The sequence below is a fragment of the Sciurus carolinensis genome, chromosome 4 (genome assembly GCF_902686445.1).
Source record: "Sciurus carolinensis chromosome 4, mSciCar1.2, whole genome shotgun sequence".
Lineage (NCBI taxonomy): Eukaryota > Metazoa > Chordata > Mammalia > Rodentia > Sciuridae > Sciurus > Sciurus carolinensis.
The window spans coordinates 64,152,553-64,173,485 of record NC_062216.1 but is presented as its reverse complement, the minus strand read 5'-3'; the positions used below and the strand labels follow the sequence as shown (position 1 = coordinate 64,173,485).

The following is a 20,933-nucleotide window of genomic DNA, read 5'->3' as shown; positions in this document are numbered from 1 at the left end:
TTAGTGAGACCCTGTCTCAAAAACATAACATTAAAAAAGGGCTGGAGAATGTGGCTCAGGGGTTAAGTAATCCTGGATTCAATTGCCAGTACCAAAACAAAAACAAAAACAAAAAATGCTGGGAATGTAGTTTAGCAGAAGAGTGCTCTAGGGTTCAATTCTGAATGCTGAAAATGACAACAAAAACAATGTCAAAAAATAATAACAAAAAGATCTTGTCCTATTCTTTCCTGCCTACTGTGCCCACCTGGCCAGTCCCTTCTTCCTTCTGGAATAGCTGGAAGACTCTGGCTCCAGCTTCCATTGCAGTGACTCAAGCTGGTTCCAGGTTGGCAAAGGTTCAACTTTATGCTCCAGTTGCTGGTCTGTCCCTTCCTGCTGCTTCCTTATTTCTTAAGAGAGAAGCCATGATCATGAACTTAGAGGTACTACTGTTAATTCACTATGCCACAGGTGGGGGAAAGAGCACTGAAAGATGCGTTGGTGGACTCTTGGAGAACAAAGGGAAAAGAGCTGGCCAGCACTCTTCCCTTTCATCTCTTGAGAATGATTCCAGGTTAACGGGTGATGTTAATTCCCTCTGGGGCTTTATGCACCCAATGGATGTGGGGATACTGAAACATCTGAATGATCTGTGCCTGAAGGCTGCAGACTCCAAATCCCTGGGCTCCCTGGCCAGCTGGAAGGAAGGCTGCCAGGACCCTTGGATTGCTTGGACTTTGAGAATCTCTATTACAAAGAACATGCTTTCCTACAGGATGCTACTGGGGCTCACTTATAAAAGGCAGCCTCTTACAAATGTGGGCGTTTGCCTCAGACAGCTTCTCAAATGACAGCAGTTGATGCCTGAAGCAGAATATGAAGAACTGAAGAAAAGCACAAACACACACACAAATTTTTTTTTTTTTTTTTCTTTTGGTGGTAGTAGGGATTGAAACCATGGGTACTCTACCGCTGAGCTACATTCCCAGCCCTTTCTATTTTTTATTTTGAGACAGGTTCTCACCACATTGTTGAGGGTCTCACTAAGTTGCTGAGGCTGGCCTCAAACTTGTGATCCTCCTGCCTTAGTCTCCCAAGTTGCTGGGATTATAGGTTGTGTGCCACTGTGCCGGGTTAAAGAAGTTGTATTCATTGAACAACGCTATACACATTTATATATGTACTAGACATTAAGACTCATATGGACACCACCTATCTGGAAAGGCAGGTGGTGATGTGAAAATGTATCCTGGCTCATTGCTGAGTACACTAAAATGACTCAAGAAATATACACTTTATTTATTTCAAAAACTTTTATTGCGCATAAAACAGAACATTTCCCTTTGTGGGTCAGATATTACCACCTTTTAAATTTTCTTTCTTGGCAGCACTAGGGATGGAACCCAGGGCCTCATGCATGCTAAGCACACACTCTACCACTGAGCTACACCCTCAACTTGTAAATTTATTTTTGTTTAACTCTTTCCTCCTTTCTGCCCCATTGAAAAAAAATCTTTTCCTTTGAAAGGGTTAAGAATAGTCTATCATTGCTGGTCAAAATCAGCTTTAGAGTGGCTGCTGGGGGCAAAGGCCCGAAGACACTAACTGAGCAAGGGGTTGGAATCCCACATAGAGCTGCTGGCCAGTTTCAGACTTGGGGGTTGGGGGCTGTCTTCTGCCCACTAGGGACGCTGAATGTGGATCCCCAACTGTACTTAAACTTGTGCCTGGGTTTACTCAGATGAACTCTGGCATTTTGCGTGTGCATGTATATATATATACTCACTTCCCTGCCTTCAAGGGAAGACTTAATTCTTCAGAAGAAAATCTGCTTTGGAGCTGCATGCATTTCCAGAGGTGGAAAACATTTCATGTAGCAAGTCACCAGATCACTAAAATCAACTGCAAACTAGTGGTTTGACAAACTGGAGCTTTTTTTTTTTAAAAAAAAAAAAAAAAAAAAAAGTGCTCTATGAGAGCCTGAAGCCTTAACACTGTCAGGAGTAGAAAACCGGGGGACATTTTACAGGCTGATTGAGGCCTCTTTGCCATCTTCAGCCCCCTTTTGAGTGACAGTAGGCAGCAGCATGTGCTTTGAAGGATGAAGTGATGCCATGGTTGGCTGGGACTGGCCAGCAGCAAGAGGCAGAAGGAAACCTGGTGTTTCTGCTGCCTGAGGCCATTTGAAGCACAGCACTATTGCCACATCACTTTAGAAACCACTTCCTAGTTCTGGGGTTAGCAGGAGTGACAGGGACAGAGGCAGCTCTGCCAGGGCTTGACTGTTATGGTGGCATTCAAGAGGAGAGGGTTAGGAAAAGGCCACAAAGGCAATGACAGTCTTGTCCCAAGTCCAATTTTACTGGAAGATTGGGGTGTGAAGATGGAATCTAGAACACCTTCCTCCCCACTTTTAGGAACAGAGAATAAAAATGGAGATGTTGCCTCATCAGAGACCAGGAAGTGAAGAATTCAGAGTTGTGATGGTTGTTAGCAGCACATCTGGATTTCCACAGGAGATAGATGGCAGCTTTTACACAAAGTGAAGAATAAGACAGGTTCTTTGCTCCTTTGTAGTTAAAATGAATGTTCGAGTTGAGGCACAGTGTGGTTCCCATGGGAAGTCCATGGTCAGCATGGACCCTTGGCCTGTCCTGCCCCAAGGACACCTGAAGAACTGCCAGGCCTGTTCATTCTACACCAGCCCTTCCCATCAGGAGTCAGCTGGAGTGCCCCTTTGAGACTGGCCTGGCACTGATGAGATCATCTCTGGGATGACTGTGTGCTAATTCTTTAATAGACAAGCACCTCCCAGCCTTGACCTTCTTAGTCAGTGGCTTGATGAGTTGTACACACCTGTTCTCTGACTGAACCATGAGAAATGAACAGTTTGACTTGCAGAGCTAGTTACATGGTATTTATTAGCCCTTGCCACCCCAAGAAGATTCTAATTCAGGGGAGGGAAGAGAGGGCTGGAGTTGCCTGTCTGTGAGAGACCAGACTAAATGCTGATACTGGCAGCAGTACATGTGTTCCTGTCTGGCTAGACTTTCATCTAGGCTGAGGGAATTCCTATCAGACAGATCACAAGGAGCCATCTACATTGTCTCAGCCAGCTGAAAAAGGGCTTTACCCCCAAATCTTCTTTAACATATGTGTGGAGGGAGGTGAACCCTGGCACCAAGACTGAGAAAAAAATGGGTCCTATAGAGCCAACATTCCAACAGGGAGAGACCAGCATGGCATCTTTGCCTTTTAGCACTGCCACCGATAGTGCTGAAATGTATCCTTGACAAGTGAGTGGTTCAGATGTAAAAGTCCAGAGCCATAGCAAGAGCAGGATGCCAGTGGGGGAGGAGAGGGCTGGACAGTTACAGGGGGACAGAAAAGCTGTGAGCAAGGACCCAGAGGGTCTCAAGCTGCTCCCTGATGCAACCAGATCAGTTTTTAACACTATGAAGAAGGCTAATAAATAGATGCATGTAACAAGCGTTCGGTCAGTTTTGAATCAGGCTGTGTAGGATGGAGCAGACCTCTGTTACCCCTACACGCAGGTGCCAGGTGATCAGTGTCTCTAGTAAAGATATAAAAATGAAGTTGCTTCTTTTCAAGTATTAAAAAAATAAGTTAATTGACAAAAAAGATCTGAAGTGGCTGAGCATCTTGCCAGGTCCTCAGCTTCATTTCAATGTGCAAACACAGGAAAAACGCCAAGGAAGAAGGGAATCTCCTGCCCCCGCTGTGAAGCGCTGAACTGTGACAATGCCTGTCGGTCAATGGGGGACTTGAAGTGTAGGGTTCTCCAGCCCCCAAAGTTAGTACTTTCCAGTGTCAAAATGGTTGTGAACTAAAAGCAAAATGCAGCAATCCATGGGCCTCGGGCCTCAGCCAGAGAGAGGCCTGGGGCATTTGGCCACTTGAGGTCCAGTGTATGGTGTGGGGCCTGGAGCCAGACCCCTCCTGCATTCTCATAACTTGCCTGCCTATTCCTCAGCTTCTCCTACAATGCTGGGGTGGTCACTGCCCTGACTGGTCATTGCCCCTCTCCCAAGTCTCCATCCATGTCTTGCTTGTGGGGTGTTTTTTTTTCTTTCTTTGGTGGTGCTTCAGGGAGCATGAAGAAGGCAGCTGCCCTGCTCTGCGGGGTGCTCTCTGTGGTGGCGGTGTCTTTGAAGAGAAGGAGCAGCTTCCTTCTCTTACCAAACGTGCCGGTGGAAGGAAGGGGTGCCAGGCAGTAGGTCCTTAGGGACCGTGCGGGGTTCCCGCACTGCACCATACACCCATGTGGGCCTCTTCTCAGGAAGTGGAGTCACCTCAGATAATCATCATCACCTGGGGTTTCACCACAGCACATGAGCATGTGGGTGGCTAAGTGTAAACTCCCAGGAGGTGCCAGACTTCCTTGGACCTTAGATCCACATGGTCTCGGAGAACACAGCCAGATGGATGCTGATATTCCAAGCAGCAGAACGGACACAAGCTCAGGACCAGTTCAGGCTGAAGCCCTTTGACAGCATGGCTGCCTCCAGGTCCTTGTCCTCCTCTTTTTCCCTGAGCCGCTGCTCCTCTAGCAGGGCCACCAGAGAGTCTCTCTGCTCCACGACTTCCAACATCTCATTCAGGATCTTCTTCTCCTCTGACAACTCCTCCTCGGTCTTCAGGTGATCTGGGGAGTAGCCAAAGGCATGAGGTGTGTGGCTTGGGAGGTGGCAAACCATACCAGTCTTCCCCTGTGCACCTCACCCACCCACTTACCTTCCACTGCCATTCGCTCCCGCAGTTCCTGCTGCAGTCGGCTCTGCCGATCTTCTAGCTCTAACTCCCGGGCACTGAGAAGAGGAAGGAGAGAGAGACAGTGACTTGGGGAGCAATTAGTCACCCTACCAAGTTAGGGTAGGTGTATCTATGATAGACCCAGCACTTATGTTGCTTCATGAATAGACCCCCAAATCTCAGACTACTCACAAAATCATCAGCTCAGACTCATAGCGCACCATGGCGTTTTTTTCTTGCACCAGCTTGAACCACTCCTGCATCAGCTTAGGGTCATCCTTTTTGCCCATGCCTGCCGAGAGAGACTGTGTGTCAGGCAGCAAGGTAGGATGTCTTGTCTCCCCTGGCCCACAGGAATCATCACACTGGGGCAAATGTGCAAAGAGAGCCGAGCAAGATGCTGCCGGAACACTTCCAAGCCAGGTCCAAAGTTTGCCTACAGCCTTCGGGGACATGCAGATAATGATAGGCCCCTGAATTGTGCAGACCCCAGGACCTAACAGAGCCTATGCTTTTTGTCTGTTCTGTCTAGTCCAGGCTCTGCCCTCAACCCTGACAGTAATCCTGGTTAGTTGCGACTGTTCCCTCCTCACAGGCTTGTTGATACCTCTTCTGTGCAGAAGCTTTCTTTTGGATATCTTAAAGTGCTTTGTTCTTCCTTCTCAATTTTTTGATTCATTTGATATTTATTTGGCACTTGCTATGTTCTGATCTCCTTGAGAAAACCAGTCTAAGTGGCAAATGTAAATTTATAAACTATAGTTTACTCTTCCCCCTGCTCCCTTTAACCCAGTTCTTTCCTAGGCTGCTGTTCCTCTCTGGGGCCAATATTGAGGCCTCATAATTGCTTTATGTCCTAATCAGAAAGACACCATTTCTTCTTCTTCTTCTTCTTCTTCTTTTTTTTTTTTTTTTTTTTTTTTTTTTGGGTAATGGGATATTAAACCCAGGGGTCCTTAATGACTGAGCCACATCCCAGCTCTTTTTAAAATTTATTTTGAAATGGGGTCTTGGTAAGTCACTCAGGGCCTCACTAAATTGCTGAGGCTGGCTTTGAACTTGTGATTTTCCTGCCTCAATCATTCCGGTTGCTGGGATTATAGGCATGTGCCACTGCCTGGTAAAAAACCATATCTTAATGTGTGGCTGGTCATGCTTCCTAACACACACTCTAGCAGGGCATCCAGGATGGCTGTCAGCTTTCTCACCCTGGAGACTGAGGAAGCTGGCCACATGCTGTTCTGATCCAATCCCACCACCAGTTTTGGGGGCTGGTACCTGCCTGCTGACTCAGGCCAATCTGAACCAACACAGGACAAAAGTCTCCATCAGGAGCAACCCAACCTGTGGGCATAACTGCAGCAGGAGTATAGAGGAAGAACTTTCTAAGGAATCAAACCATCCAAGGAGGAAACAAACTCCTTTTCCTTGGAGCACAAATCTGCTCATGGCCAAAGTGTGGTACTGCCTAAGAGATAGACTAAGTCAGTGGCTCTTTAATATTTTGGGGTTACAACCCATTTTAAGCATCTCATGAAAGCTAAAGACTTTTCCTAGAAAAATGCTTTTATATATATATATATACATATACATATATATATATGTATATATATATATCACACATTGTTATTATTTTGTGGTGCTCGGGATGAAACCAGGACCTTAAGCATGCCAGCCAAGTGCTCTACCACTAAGCTACGCCCCGACTACAGCATCAAATAACTTTAAACAGAATTTCAGGGTGCTCAGGGCTTCCTAAAGTTCATCCACAGGCCTCAGATTAAGAGGCACTGAACTGGGAAATCTCTCAAAGTACTCTCCATTTTGAGTTGCTTGGTTGGATGTCCTAGCACAGTGATTAGTGTTACAGCCCAGGAGTATGTACTATGTATGTCCTCAGGTGGGTGCCTCTCAGATTTGCTCCTTACTCATTCTTGTCCGCATTTTGCCACCTGATATTCTTGTATACTAATCAAAGACAAAGCTCTGTGTTGTCTTCTTGACCCGCATAAGGCCTAAGCCAGTTAGCCAATGGCCCCACTCTAGAGAGGCAGAGATGCATTGCATTCACACAAGTAGAGGTTAGTGTCTACATCGTGGCCCAGTGCACATACAGCTTTGCTCCTGAGGTGGCATCCTGTCCCTGAGCTCTACTCTCAAGGATGGAAGCTCCCCACTCCCCCGACCCCTGGCCTGAGGAGACTGCTGCTTTCATGTCTGGGGGCCTGAGCTCTCCTCACCCGATCCAATAGACTTGGGTCTTTGGCTTTTAAACCAGCCTACAGCTCAGTTCCATGCATTCCTTCCGGAGCGTCTCTGCACAGTGTGCCCACATGGCCATGAAGATGGAGCCCTGACACATGCAAGCTGTCCAGTGTGGCAAGCTGAGGGCACACTGGGAAGTCTCTCCCTCCTTCCCACCTTCCCGTGTATAGAGACAAAATTTCCACCAGGGTACATCTGAATACTGCTCATGAGCCATGGTGGAGCTTGTTCACAGCCGATGAGTAAGGGGATGGGGTGGGGAGGGTGAAAGTCACATGTGAGAGCCATGGAGAGCAGAGTAAGAGGTTAGCAAGGGTTAGTCATGGCCACACTCCCCCTTCCCCTGCCCACATGCCTTGTCAATGACAATCTTATCACCACAACAGACTTCAAATCAGACCAAAAAAATAAAACCAAAAACCAAAACCAAAACAAAACAAAACACACTTAGCAAGACACAAAGTAGAGAAGTTTGCTTTAGTGTTTGTTTTGGTAAAGAACTTGAGGGCATTTGTGTAGATCAGTCTTTGTAAGGACAGTATTCCTTGACTCCATCAATACAAATCCATCTGGTGGGTCTGAGGCTTAAAAGCCCCAAGTACAAATGGGTATGGTGGGTGGGGGGCAATGCTGCAGAAGAAGGTCTGCAGGCTCCAAGAGGTCTGCAGACTTCAGTTGCCAGGCCTGGAGGCTCTCCAGCTTCCCTCTGTACCCAGGTCCTCCCCTCAGACGGTCAAAGGGATACTGTGCCTTGTAAGAAACTGCCACATACTCATGACATTCTGAAATAGGGCTGACACATGTCAGAAAGAGAAAGAGAAATAGTTGGGCTGTGGCTCCCTGTGGAACTAATGTGGCTCTGACCCTCCGAGGCAGTGGGATGAGGCGGGTGAGGTTACGTTACCTTCCTGGACACAGCAAGGGCAGAAGGAGAGAGGTCTACGCCGTGGAGTCCCGCCACTGGGCTCAACTTCAAAAAGGACCAAACAAGGAAGAGGAGGAGGAAACGGAGAAAGACAAAAAAAGGAAGAGGAAACGAGGAGGAGGAATTTGGAAGTGGAGAGGGTTAGGGTGAAGGTGAAATAAAAAACAAGCAGAGGACAAAAAGCATAAAAGGTGAGAAAGGAACAACAGGAGGAAAAGAAAAAATACAAGAAATGGAGAAGCAGAAACAGGGGAAACAAAGTCTACAAATGAATTAAGTCCTTTTCTCAGCACAGAAACTGAACAAGAGCGGGCTCAGGCGTCAGGAGCACTGATGTGGGTGTGTGGCTTGAGGGAGGAATGGTGGGGGTCCACCTAAAGATGCAAGTACTACTTTCATGGAGTAGCGGCTCACGACCAAGTGGGCTGTGCCTTCCTCCTCTATTCCTTACTGGTAGGATGTGAAATTTGGGTATTACCACAAGGTGGCCTTTAAGGTCTTGGATGTTGAGCTCCCTCCTCAAAAAGGCCCAAAGTCCCTGGGTAGATCTGCCTACCTCTGTGAGATACTCTCCTAAACATGGGGTTAATATTGTTTCTAGGTGGGAAGGTAGTATCAACCAAACCTAAGTGAAATATCCTAAGATATCACATAGATACATGTGCTAAATTAACTTCGATTAAGTCTGAAGGGCAAGGAGAGGTATGTTATCCTCTGATGCTGTGTCTATAGAAAGGAACAGAGTCTATGGAGGCAGCAACCTAACTTTGTGGTGGGCCTACAGAGCTCTGGCATCTGCAGTGTTCAAATTTTGAGCCAGGGAAATTTGGGGGAAATGTGGACACACAGAAGTGACTTCCACCAATCTGTATCACTACCCCTCCCACATGCCAAGGAGAGCCAGCCACCCCCTTTTCTTCTGGTCCTTCCATTTCTTGGAGGGGTCCAGTGTCACAGCTGGGGATGCTGTTGCATTTAAGACCAAGGGGGGATATGCTGATAGGACATGCCAACAACTAACACTAATGATGCTGGTAAGAGTGGTGATGGGGCAACTAAGAGGAGACAGTGTGCAGAGAGACATCTCCAGGCCAGTTGTAGGGGAGACCTGATGGTCACTGAAGGAAGAGGGAGAGGAGCTGAGCAAGGCACCATCACAGAACCACAGCAGTACACACAGGGGACAGTGAAGTCCAAGGACAGGCCTTGGTGGGGATTTGCAGGGGAAAGGCTGCATTGGTGGCTTATGATGACAATGGAGTTTAGGTTAACAGGAGGGCCAAAAGACAAACCATTCTACTTTGCAATGGAATAAATGCAGGGATCACTTTTCTTTCTTCTCAGACCTTCGCTGTTCTGCACAGTGCTCTGTACATTCAATCTGACACTGGGTACAACTTCAAAACTAAAGCCAGATACAGAAAGAGGGTGTGTGAAATGCTGATTATATGTAGTATTCTCAATAGACCAGACTCTGACCAGCTGATTCCTGGCCATATGGGAGGAGAATTTCATTCCTAAAAAATTCTCTTTGCCTTAGAGCAGACTTATATTCAACCTTCTTGGTTTCAAAGTCTGTACTGAGGTTTAGAAACCTGGATAAACTCCTTAAATAAAATGTAAATAAACCATTTGCTGCTTCCTAGAACCATGTTACATGTGAAAAGGCTGTGTGGTGTGTGAGAATAGCATCCATATTGATTAGCAAGGGACAGTGACACAATATACAACCAATACACATCCAAAATCAAGTAGGGGCCAGCACATACATGTTGTGTGCATTTCTACTTTTTGGACATCACAAAATATAGCTTTTATCTCCTTTTGTGTAGACCACATTCCATTTATACCCTTTCTGATATAGAGCACAATTTGAGATAACAAAATATTGAGAACAAAAATTAGAAAATGAAATTAGAAAAAGGGGGCATCAGGTAAAGTATGCACTTAAAAACAGAAAAGGAAAGGGGGTAGGCACTGTGACAACAACAGGCAGAAGGAAGGGTATGGGAGACTAGAAGGGCTGGTCTCTCTTGTCCCTCAGGGAGGAGGTGGGTGGGCTGATACTGCAGGGCTGGTACTCTTTTCTTGAGTTTCCAAGACTTCCACAATTAATCTGTACTGCTTTTACAACCAGAAAGGACACCCAGTGGGTATTATTTTAAGAAGAAATAGAAGGGAAAAACCAATTGAATGGGGAGTTCCACACTGCAAGAGAATCTGAAAGGACCACACAAGCGAGGCACAGGAGCACCAACTGACAGAAATTTCTTTGACTTTTAGAGATGTGAGAAACACATGATCTGGTTCATTGGTTCTAAGAGCAAAGGCGTCACCACAAATAGAAGATCACCCCCCTGCCCCCACGCTGGGGATGCAACCTAGAGCCCAGCGTATGCTAGGCAAGCACTCTACCCCTACCACTCTACCTGAGCTACATCTCCAGCTCTTTTTATTTTGAGACAGGCTCTTGATAATTTTCCCAGACTGGTTTCAAACTGGCAATCTTCTCAGTGCCTCAGTCTCCTGAGACACTGGGATTTCAGTGTATGCCACCATGCCTGGTTTGTTCTTTCTATATTTCTATCTTAACCCTACTTCCTCATAGAGGTCTCTAAGACACTTCATCCCAACACACTGTATCCCCCACTCCCATCCTATGAGTTAACTGCATAAAATGTTTGGGTAGATAGAAAATTAAAGAAACAAACCAATTCTCAAGATATGAAGTTTGGCTGCTCATCTGAAATGAAGACAAAATCCACTTTATCTCTTTAGTACTCAAAATTCCAAAGGCCATAACCCTGAGGATGAGAGGTAGAGAAAGGTTTAGTGCCTTTCTTATAGGAAGTGATGATGTGATATTGAAGCCTGGAGGGGCCAAGACCAAGGCCTAACATTAATCATAGCCAGAAAACCCAGGGATAACTCGTGCTGTGATGGGAGTTGGTCTGAGGCTCTCAGTTCAGTCATTTGATTCTGCCTAGTTTTATTTAGCCCACTGGTTTCTACACTGGTGCTATTATCAGAAATAACTAGAAACACCTTACAAAGATCATGGGCTTATTTTTAAGGACAAGGTGAGACTAGTGATTTCATAAAATATGTTTACTGAGAACTTCTAATGTACCAGGCACTGTGCTGACCATCCACTAACCCTATTTTCTTTAAGAGCCAAAGCAGAGCTGGGCAAGGTGACACATGCCTGTAATCCCAGTGATTTGGGAGGCTGAGTCAGGAGGATTACAAGTTCAAAGTCAGTCTCAGCAACTTAGCAAGACCCTAAGTAACACAGTGAGACCCTATCTCTAAATAAAATTAAAAAAGGGCTAGGGATGTGGCTCAGTGGTTAACCACCCCTGAGTTCAATCCCCAGTATAAGAGAGAGGAAAAAAAAAAAAAAAAAAAAAAAAAAGAAAGAGCCAAAGCAGGAATACATTTCTGGTTGGAAGCAAAAGATGAGTGTAGTTTGTAGCAGGAAGGGAAGTTGATTGGCCAGTCTCAAGGAGGACAAAGAGGAAGGGGATGACCAGGGAGCTGGTCTGGAACTGAGAACTAGCCCTGGGATCTACCTCATCTTAGAATCCATCTCTGCCATCATCTAGGCTCCCAGATCCTCCTTGTTAAGAGTCATCACCACATGCTTAAAGCTGGAAAGGTCTCTTTAGTCAGTACCTGGCAGACACTGGGGAGGGCCTGTTAAGGAGCATCTAGACCTGAGAAGTTCCAGCCTGGAATGTTGCATTTCCTCAGAACTCACTGGCTAGGTACTGGAGTGCACTGTCTACAGAGACATTATGAGGAAAATAGGCTTTTTATGAGCTGAGTCACCATTTATAACTACATTTCTTTGTGGGAATACAGAATTCTAAATAATAAGATTACAAACATAGGATATCATCCTTTTACAAATTTTAAGTTGGCTCATAACACCTTCCCTTCTGATACACTAGTCCCTGGGTTAGATTACTCCCTTTTCAGTTATACTTTAGGAAAATTTCTTTTGATTTCCTTAACGCCTCTGAACAATTTACTCCAAGATGTCAGGGATAGGCAGCAGACTTATTTCTTAATTGCATTTTGAGGTTTCACTTTCCTACCACATGATCTCTACCCAGGGCTGCGTATGTATCCCTCATCTTACCTGGGGGTGGGGTGAGGGGAGTCACATTTCTCATTTACTACTCATTTAGCACCATATTTACTAAGGAATCTAGTGCTGAAGCAATGCCTTTTAATTCAATTCTTCTTAGTGATACTACAAAGGTTTTTGCCCACCTTTTCCTCAGAGACCTCAGGGGTTTTCCCAGTAATTAACTATGCTCAGTCACCCAGATTAAACTTTCAGAGAACAACATGTCCAGGGTTGTAAGAATTTCTTTTTCTTTTTTCTTGTGGTGCTAGGGATAGAAACCAGGGCCTTGCACATGGTAGGCAAGCATTTTGCCAGAGCCACACACTCAACCCAGGAGAATTTCTTGGTGATTCTCATTTAAGAAATGGGGTTTTCATTGATTCTCCCCTGCCATCCCCCAGTGTTAGGGATTGAAACCAGGGATGCTCTATCATTGGGATATATCCTCAGTCCTTCATATTTTTAAATTTAGAGACAGGGTCTCACTAAGTTGCCCAGGATCACTAATTATAATCCTCCTTCAGCCTCCCAAGGAGCTGGGATTATAGGTATGTGCCACTGTGCCTGCCTCTATTCTGTCTTGTTTAGGTTACATATTCTGATGCAAAAGGTAATTGGCAAAATCTTTCTTGACTAAGGTTATACTCAACTATTCTTGCTCTCCAACCCAAGAAACCCCCCACTACCAACGGCATACCCTGGCATGTGGGCAATGACAAAAACTGAGGCCTTAGCAGGGCCGTGGAGTGGTGAGAAGGCACCAGGACAGGGTAGGTTGCTGATCCAGCCTACATATATATGATAGGGCTGAGGAGATGCTTTGTGCTATAAAAAGCTCAGTGCAGAATAAATTTCTAGACTGTGTGTGTGCGTGTGTGTGTGTGTGTGTGTGTGTGTGTGTAGGTGGAGAGAAAGTGAAAAACAAAAAGGCACATTTAAGAAGTGAGACCCAACACATATAGATACATGAATGTTGGAAAATGTTGGTAATTGGTAATTTCAAAGTCCCTAAGCAAAACTAGTCAGGTTAATGCTCAGCTTGAGCACAGAAGCAAAAACCTACTAATATCAAATTAAGAGAAGCAAATAGAAGATAGTCACTTAGAAGGTGGGAAGGGGCCAGGCCTGGGGTAGGCCTCCCTGTGCCATTCATATTATATTTCTAAACCTTTCATTTCCCTATGAGACATACAAATCAAGAGGTAAGATCCTGTAAATTTAGGTGTGGGTCTTTTAAATCAAAGTTTTTCAGAAGAGACAGTTTTAAAAAATTTTTTTCCCCAGATTTTCTTTTTTTTTTTTTTCTTTTTTTATTTTTTTTTACGTTTACATAGGGTAATGATGTTTATTTTATTTTTCCCCTCCCCCCCAGATTTTCTACTCTTTTTTTTTTTTTTTTTTTTTGGTGCTGGGGATCGAACTCAGGGCCTTGTGCTTACAAGGCAAGCACTCCACCAACTGAGCTATCTCCCCAGCCCCAGATTTTCAATTATTTATCTGATGTAGTGTAGCAAGGCTTGGTGAGCTGGGCTGCACCTGCTCAGTGTTCTCATAGGGCAGTGTCCACTATGAATCCTTCTTCTTTGGACCCAGGGTCATTATGTCTCTCTAAAATGGTTTCTTTTATTTTCAAATCACAAGCTCCAGCTATTTGAGGAAGTGAAATCCTTATTCTTTATTCTGTACGGCTCAAAAGAGACTTTTTTGGGTGTTGGGGACTGAACTCAGTGTCTCCCACATGCTGCCACTGAGCTATGCACCCAGCCCAAAAACAGACATTTAATGTATGTTTGGAGTCTTTAAATAGTTATCTGAAAGTCACTGGAAAACCCCACTGAGGCACTATAGTGGGACAGATAGAAACACTGGGGGTCTGGACTCCTCTGAGCAGGATATGGAATTCCTAACACTCTGAGAGTTGCTTAGAGCTCTGTGTCACCCACATGAGAAACAAGTTTGATGCTGTGGCCCAGAAATGAGGTTGATTTAAGACCTTTTAGAAAAGAAAGGGGTACAGCAGCAATTTGCTTTTAACTACACTTCAAGCTCCAGATTCCAAAAGGTCCCCTCCAGTACCTACCTAGTACTGGAAACTGAACCCAGGGGTGGCCTACCACTGACCAACATCCCCAGCTCTTTTTATTTTTAATTTTGAGACAGGGTCTTGCTAAGTTGCCATGGCTTGCAATCCTTCTACCTTGGCCCTACTGAGTTGCCAGGATTTACAAATGTACAACACTGTGCCCAGTTTAAAGGGTATCTCTCCCCTACTTGATTAATGAATAAAACCAAGTGCCCCAAGAAGTAAACATCAACAGAAACTGAACAGTTGTGCCATCTATGCTTCCTCCTGGGGCTTGGTGAGGATAGGACCTAGTGACCTTTACCCTGTGCCTGGTGTGCACAAGTGACTCCCTTCAGAAAGGAGAGCTTCTTCCATGCTTTATCAGTAGGGAGCAGCAGCAGCCTATATGGTGAGCAGAGCCCACAGGAGGAGTCTGAATGTAACATACAAATAAGAGTGCACTGACAAAAGGGGAAGTGATGAGAACCAAGTAGTGGGGATTATGAGGAGTCTGATGGTGGGGAACTTTATAATTTTGAAGACACACTGAGTTTCTTTCTTCTATATATTTCATTTTCCCCTGGAATTTGTTTTTTTTTTTTTTTTTTTTTTTTTTTTTTTGCTGTACTGGGGATCGAACTCAGGGCCTTGTGCTTGCAAGGCAAGCACTCTACCAGCTGAGCTATCTCCCCAGCCCTTCCCCTGGAATTTGTTGGCACTCTAGATCCAAAGAGCTAAGTGCTGTTGTAAAAACAGCTCATTGCATTTTCTCAGTTGAGCATAGGGGAAAGAAAACAAAGGAGACATGTATGAGATTGTCAGTGAGGCAACAGCAGTGCCTCCAACTCAGAGAGCCAGGCAAGCATGAGCTCAAAGAAGTGGGCTTTGAGGGTCCTTCCTACGAGGATGCAATAATGTAATAATGTCTTTTCACACATTAAGATTTATTTATAATTGCCATTACCATTGCTTAGAAAGTGTTTCGAGGAGGTGGGAAGGGGATTGGGGATATTGGACAGGGATGGGATCTGTTAAGTGGGATGTAAGCATCAGCCCTTTTTCAGCATCAATGGTCACGAGTGTGGAAATCCCTCAATATTTCAAAAGCTCTGGGACACTGAGGGAGCCTATGGAGGGATGGGAACCATGGGAACAAGGGATGAGGGACACAGAGAACAGACCACAGTCCCACCTACCCAAGGAGCCAAGGGCTCTATCTGTTGGTCAGTGGAGGTACTCTAAGAATATGGTGCTGCCCTATAATAGGAATCAGAATTACAGTCTTATTTTTTCTTTTTTCTTGTCAATACTGGAAATAGAACCCAGGACCTTGTACATGCCAGGAAAATGCTCTGTCAATGAGCTATACCTCTAGTATTGGTTTTGGTTTTAAAATGAATGGGTCAAGAAATGATTCTCTCAAAGGATGGCGTTAGAGTAAAAAATGAGAGAATTATCTTCACTAGCTCTTTCTTTTAAACCATTTCTAGGCACGGGGCCACTATGGAAAGAGGAAGAGACTGGATTGTTTGATCAAAGACAGGGGACACCAAGCAGGTGCAGAACACCCTGCTTGGCACTCCTGCCACATGGCAGCTTTCCAGGAGAAAAGATGCCCAAAGTCTAGAAATAAGACTCATGGATTGGTTATTTCTCTACGCCAAAACAAATGATGAGCTTTGTACAGAAAACATAGCAAACATACTGAATTCCTTTCAGCTGTGGTTCTTTGGCTTTAGAAGCCATCAGAATCAGTTGCAAGGTCTGCTAAAACACAGATACCATAGCCTTGCCTGCAGAGTTTCAGATTCAGTCTAGGGTGGAGCCTGAGAATCTGCATGTCTAAAAAGGCCCCAGTGGATGCTGCTGCTGTTGCTGGTCTAGAGATCACAATTTGAGAACTACTGCCTGAGGCTTCTTCCTTCACTGAAAAAAAGTGCAAAGTAAGTCCTAGGACATGACAAGGAGGAGGGCCATCATTATGGACATCTCTCAACTTAGACTCAAGTCTGGTGAATTTGGGCCAAAATCATAACAGTGAAGCCTTTTCCATGCACTGAGATCTTTTGGGAGCAATACGAGCAATACCCTAATGAAAGTGACAGGCTGAGTCCTTCATGCTTGTGTCTTCCGTTTTTTTTTTTTTCTTCTTTCAGTGCTGGGGATGGAAACCAGGGCCTTGAACATGCTAGGCAAGTGCATACCACTGAGCTATATCCCCAGCTCCACATTTGCTTCTTTAAGTGTGATTGGCAGTGAGTTTCATAGTGGATATGATACCTTCACATTAAGAAGTGATAAGATTCAGGACAAAATTCATGTTGGATTTAAGTGTGTGTGTACTACTGTCAAACAACCAAACAAGGGGACTAGTAAGGGGACTGCAAGGTTGTTGAGGTAGAATAGATAAAGTCTTATTATGATATTAGAAAAATTCTGGGCAGCAAAAGCTATCTTAAATCTTCCCCTGGAGTAAATATGGGTAGTGGAGAGGATCTGACATGCTGCTCTTTTTTTTTTTTTTTGGGCGATTCTGGGGATGAAACCCAGGGTCTTGCTCATCTAGGCAAGTGTTCTACCACTGAGCCTGGAAAAGGGTTTGTGCTTTTGCCATTTGGTTATCAGGTTGGTTTCTTTTCACTGTTTGTGAGGAAGGACTGGGAGAAACAAAGGAGAAGGGCGTCAGCGGGGTTAGTACCAGCAACAGTTGCTGCTATACATACCACCCAGATGCAAGTCGATGAGGTCACTGTAATAAGACTCTCCCCAATAGTCTACAACAAGGAATTGGTGAAGAGAGAGTTATTTGACCAGATGACCCTGCTATCCACCACACCCAAAGCCATCAATGACATGAAGCATAAGAAACATGCAGACATACAGCAAGAGGGCAAAGAGGAACAGCTGGAAAGCATGCATGTCTTATAAGTGCATTATATGCACACATGCAGGCCATCTCTGTGTACCTCATGGTGTGAAAGGGAATTAACTAAAACCAGCGGGGACAGAGTCAACAGTAACTACCAGTGTGATCCTTTTTCATACCTTGGCTCAGTAAGGACAAAGGCTTTGGCTTTGTTGGGAAATCTGACCCTACTGGAACTCAGTCTTATCAAAGAAGATGTAAGAAGTTCAAGAGCAGATCAGGGGCTACTTACTTCCTTAGTTTCTGAATATCAAAAACCCCAGGCTGATGTCCCAAAATGTAGACACATTAAATAAGCCCTGGAAGAGTTCCAACCCTTGGGTTTAAACACAGTTGGCAGCACTCCCAAGAACTGTGTACGGCCCCATTAGTGACTGCAACACACTCCTTGCAGAACCACTTCGCTCGATGGGTTTAAGATGGAGGTCCTGTCTCTTCTGATGTTTAGTCTTACAACTTCAGCCAGCCTTCTGGAATTGAGCTGGGACTTATGCAGAGTTCTTACCCTGCAACTCTTTGCCCTGAGGCTCTTGGAGGTCTGCTGGCCACCGGCACTCTTAGCCTTTTAGCTCCTGCAGCAGTCCAGCAAAGGATGTTCGTCTTTCACATGCCTGAGATGTAAAGTCTGGGTAGTGCCAAGCACTGGGCTTAAGCAGGTGGTCCTCATCTCCCCAGAACTGTAAGGAGGTGCAGAGCACAACAAAATTATTGTGTCACCCTTTCTCCAAACCTCACAATCTGAACGCTGATCTTGACAGCCTTTTGTTCCACATGGGGTTTCCTCTTCAAGAATGGACATACCTCAGAAAACTGAATGCAGTCCTGCAGAGGCTTTCCAGCTCAGACTCAAGGCTGACCCAGTGGTTTTAAGTTTGAATCAGGGTTCCAGAAACCAAAAAGCAACCTGGATGTCCCAGGACCAGAAATCATGTAAAAGTTTTGGTCTTGTTCTAGGCTTGAAAACTCTGAAACTAATCCTTGAGTTCTGGATATATAGAAGCCTTGGACAAAAAGAGATTAACGGGGTGGCAGGTCTGTATCGGATCTCTTCTCTGGAAGGGCAGGTTGGCTAACTAACAAAGTATGACCTCCTCAGACACAATGGAAGCTTGAGACCATCAAGTGAGACAGAATGGAAGATTTTGCTGGTTTGGTAGTACAGCACTCAGGGATGGGGCTGACCTGCATTGTTGGAAGATTCCAGGTTTCACACTCAGCAGAGGTTAGCTCTTCGAGGTTCAGCTAGGTGCAGTGAGACTAACAAGGAGAATGCAATGTAGAAGCCCAAAAGAGTGGCCAATGTGCACACTTAGCCTCAAAGATGGTATCTACCAAGTAGGAACAAGTCCACTGGGAAGTGACATTATACCAGCCTTGGAGTGGGTATATTGAAATAAGAAAAAGACAATATATTTGGAAGTAAGTTATGGTATGAGCACTATACCCTGAGAATTTCTTAAATGCATCATGGAATATCTCAGAGCTACAGAGGTGCATCTTTAGAAAGAGAACAGACTGGATTTTGGTTAAAGATGTTTTGGCAAAGTCTCATCTACAGGAAGAAGTTGGACTAGAACAATGGTTTTCCAACTTCTGAGGAACCCTACGACTCTTCATAGTGTTACAGGGGTTTTCCAAATACCTCAAATGCTTTTAACTTGTTTAAAAACTTTGAAAAGGTAAAACTGCACTCAAATGCATAATATGCCAACTTTGAACCCATTGAAGACCGACCATCAGCATATTAATTTGTACCGCCAGGTGACCTTTCTTTTGTGGTGCCCTCAGGATCAAGTTTCTTTTGCTTCCTATATGCAAGTATCTGCATTCCTTGTAAATGTGTTGTTAGTAAAAAACAAAACAAAACAAAACAAAACAAAAAAAACTGTAATTCATTTAAATCCTGACCTGCAATTATAGTGCTTATAAATCAGGGAGATGACAGTCTCTCAGAGCATGCACATATCAGCATGGCACTTCAGGGTTGATGACACATTACGTCATGATATTATAGTGTAGTTGGGTTTCTTGCTTACTCTGGAGCTTCTGAGATTGGTTCTTTATTAGGAATATGAGTTGTTGTTAGACTTGTTAGTGATTCAACTGTGGAAAAATACTACTGTTCTGTTTTTAAGCTTCTAGTGTCTACATCATTTAAACTGCTGATACCCTGAGAGTTCCAGGTAAGTCATTAAAAACAATTACCACTTATAGCAACTACTGTTCTCACCTCTGTTCCCACAAATGAACTGGGTGTCGGACCTGGATGCTGGTGCAGATCTTCACTCTACCCTGTGCTGTCAAATTTGTGTGTGTGTTTTAACATTTTAGGGCAATTATTTTTTTATTTTAAATTTGAACTTACAATGTTGTAAAAGGGCTCTTCTACTAAAAGCAAGTTTGAAAACCACTGACATGAAATTCAGTTCTACATGGTCATGAAAGTGTGATTTTTTAAATTAAAAAAATTTTTTGGTTGTCCATGGCCCTTTATTTTATTTATTTATATGTGGTGCTGATAAGTAAACCCAGTGCTTCATACATGTTAGGCAAGTGCTCTACCACTAAGCTACAACCCCCACCCATCAAAATGTAATTTATCTAAACAATTGGAACGAAGACTCTTGGTAAAATCCTCTGCCAATTTGGCGCGTGTGTGTGCTAGGGATGGAATGTAGGGTCCTGCAGAATTTAGGTAAACTCTCTACCATTAGGCCACATCCCCAGCCCTCCTCTGACACTTTTTTTTTTTTTTTTTTTTTTTTTGTGGTGCTGGAGATTTGAACCCAAGGTCTTGTGCTTGCAAGGCAAGCACTCTACCAACTGAGCTATATCCCTAGGCCCTCCTCTGACACTTTTCAATGGTGTTATTTTCTGGCCCTTAGTCAGCAGCCAAAATAACATGCTTGTTACAGAAGTTCTGAAGTACTGTTGTAGACTCCAACTGCATGCAGCTGACGAGCATTTGTCATTTGAGTCCTTTACAGAAACCATCAATCCAGATGGCAATCTTCTTCCCCGAAACTCAGAATCTTTTAAGGAGGGGTACAGTCCCCCTTTTCCTGGAGAACTCTGACTCTGAATGTGCATGCATACACCTGTGGAGTTATTCTCACTATGTGTTTTGAGATCTATCCATTACTTTTCATCTTAGCAGAAGTGAGCTACGAGGAGTAAAAAGCAATGATGATGAGTCCAGAGTCCCTCTTGGTATCTTCTGCAAGAGATAAGCAAGGAGGGCAGGGTCCTGTGGGTCCACTTTAGTTGGCACAGGATTCCTCTGGAAGGCTAACTCCCTCCAGGGTCAGGTTGAATTCAGGAGGCCAAAAGAGCATGCAGGACAGGGAAAGGAGTCCCACAGGCTGGTTGGGGGACATCATGGTTTACTGGGAAGCCTGAGGACCCTTCTAAGTGATCCTGGATCTCCACTTCTTGGCAATGGAGCCAGTGCTTGCCTCGAGGTAACATCCCAGTCTTCTTAGCTTTCCGGATACTAAATGGTTCAAGTTTTTGTGTTTCCTTTGGTGGCCCAGGCTTCAACAGTTAAGTCCAGCATCAGGTGAGGCACAAAACCAAGAACATCCACATCCTCATCTTTCTCTCCCAGTACATCTCTTCACCTGAAGGTCATCACTGAGTCTATTGAAAAACTGCAACTTCTGGGCCATAAAGAGCCTGAAAAGGGAATTTGCTTCTATGCTTGACCCCCACTCCCCACCACATGAACTTCAGTCCTACAGAATGATTATACCAGGCACATATCATAAGGCCAACTCATTGATCAGTGTTCCAGCTTGATCACATGGCAGTGTCTGCTCCTTACCAGTTCCTCTTATTCAGTTCCACACACAGTTTACCCTGC

The 20,933-nt window shown here is 44.6% G+C and overlaps 1 protein-coding gene across 13 annotated transcripts in view; it reads right to left on the bottom strand.

Moving 5' to 3' along the window:
- Positions 1 to 1,282: 1,282 nt before the first annotated feature.
- Positions 1,283 to 20,933, bottom strand: part of Mical3 (microtubule associated monooxygenase, calponin and LIM domain containing 3) — a 194,980-nt gene continuing 175,329 nt past the window's right edge. For 8 of the 13 annotated variants that reach the window (XM_047549504.1, XM_047549505.1, XM_047549508.1 and 5 more), the window contains 5 exons: positions 16,869 to 16,919; positions 7,925 to 7,990; positions 4,948 to 5,047; positions 4,738 to 4,811; positions 1,283 to 4,648 (listed from right to left, as the gene is read on the bottom strand). In XM_047549504.1, coding sequence (XP_047405460.1) covers positions 4,464 to 4,648; positions 4,738 to 4,811; positions 4,948 to 5,047; positions 7,925 to 7,990; positions 16,869 to 16,919 — 476 coding nt within the window. In that variant the 3' untranslated portion in view covers positions 1,283 to 4,463. The remainder of the gene's footprint in view (positions 4,649 to 4,737; positions 4,812 to 4,947; positions 5,048 to 7,924; positions 7,991 to 16,868; positions 16,920 to 20,933) is intronic. The other 5 variants (XM_047549513.1, XM_047549516.1, XM_047549510.1 and 2 more) reach the window with 4 other exon arrangements.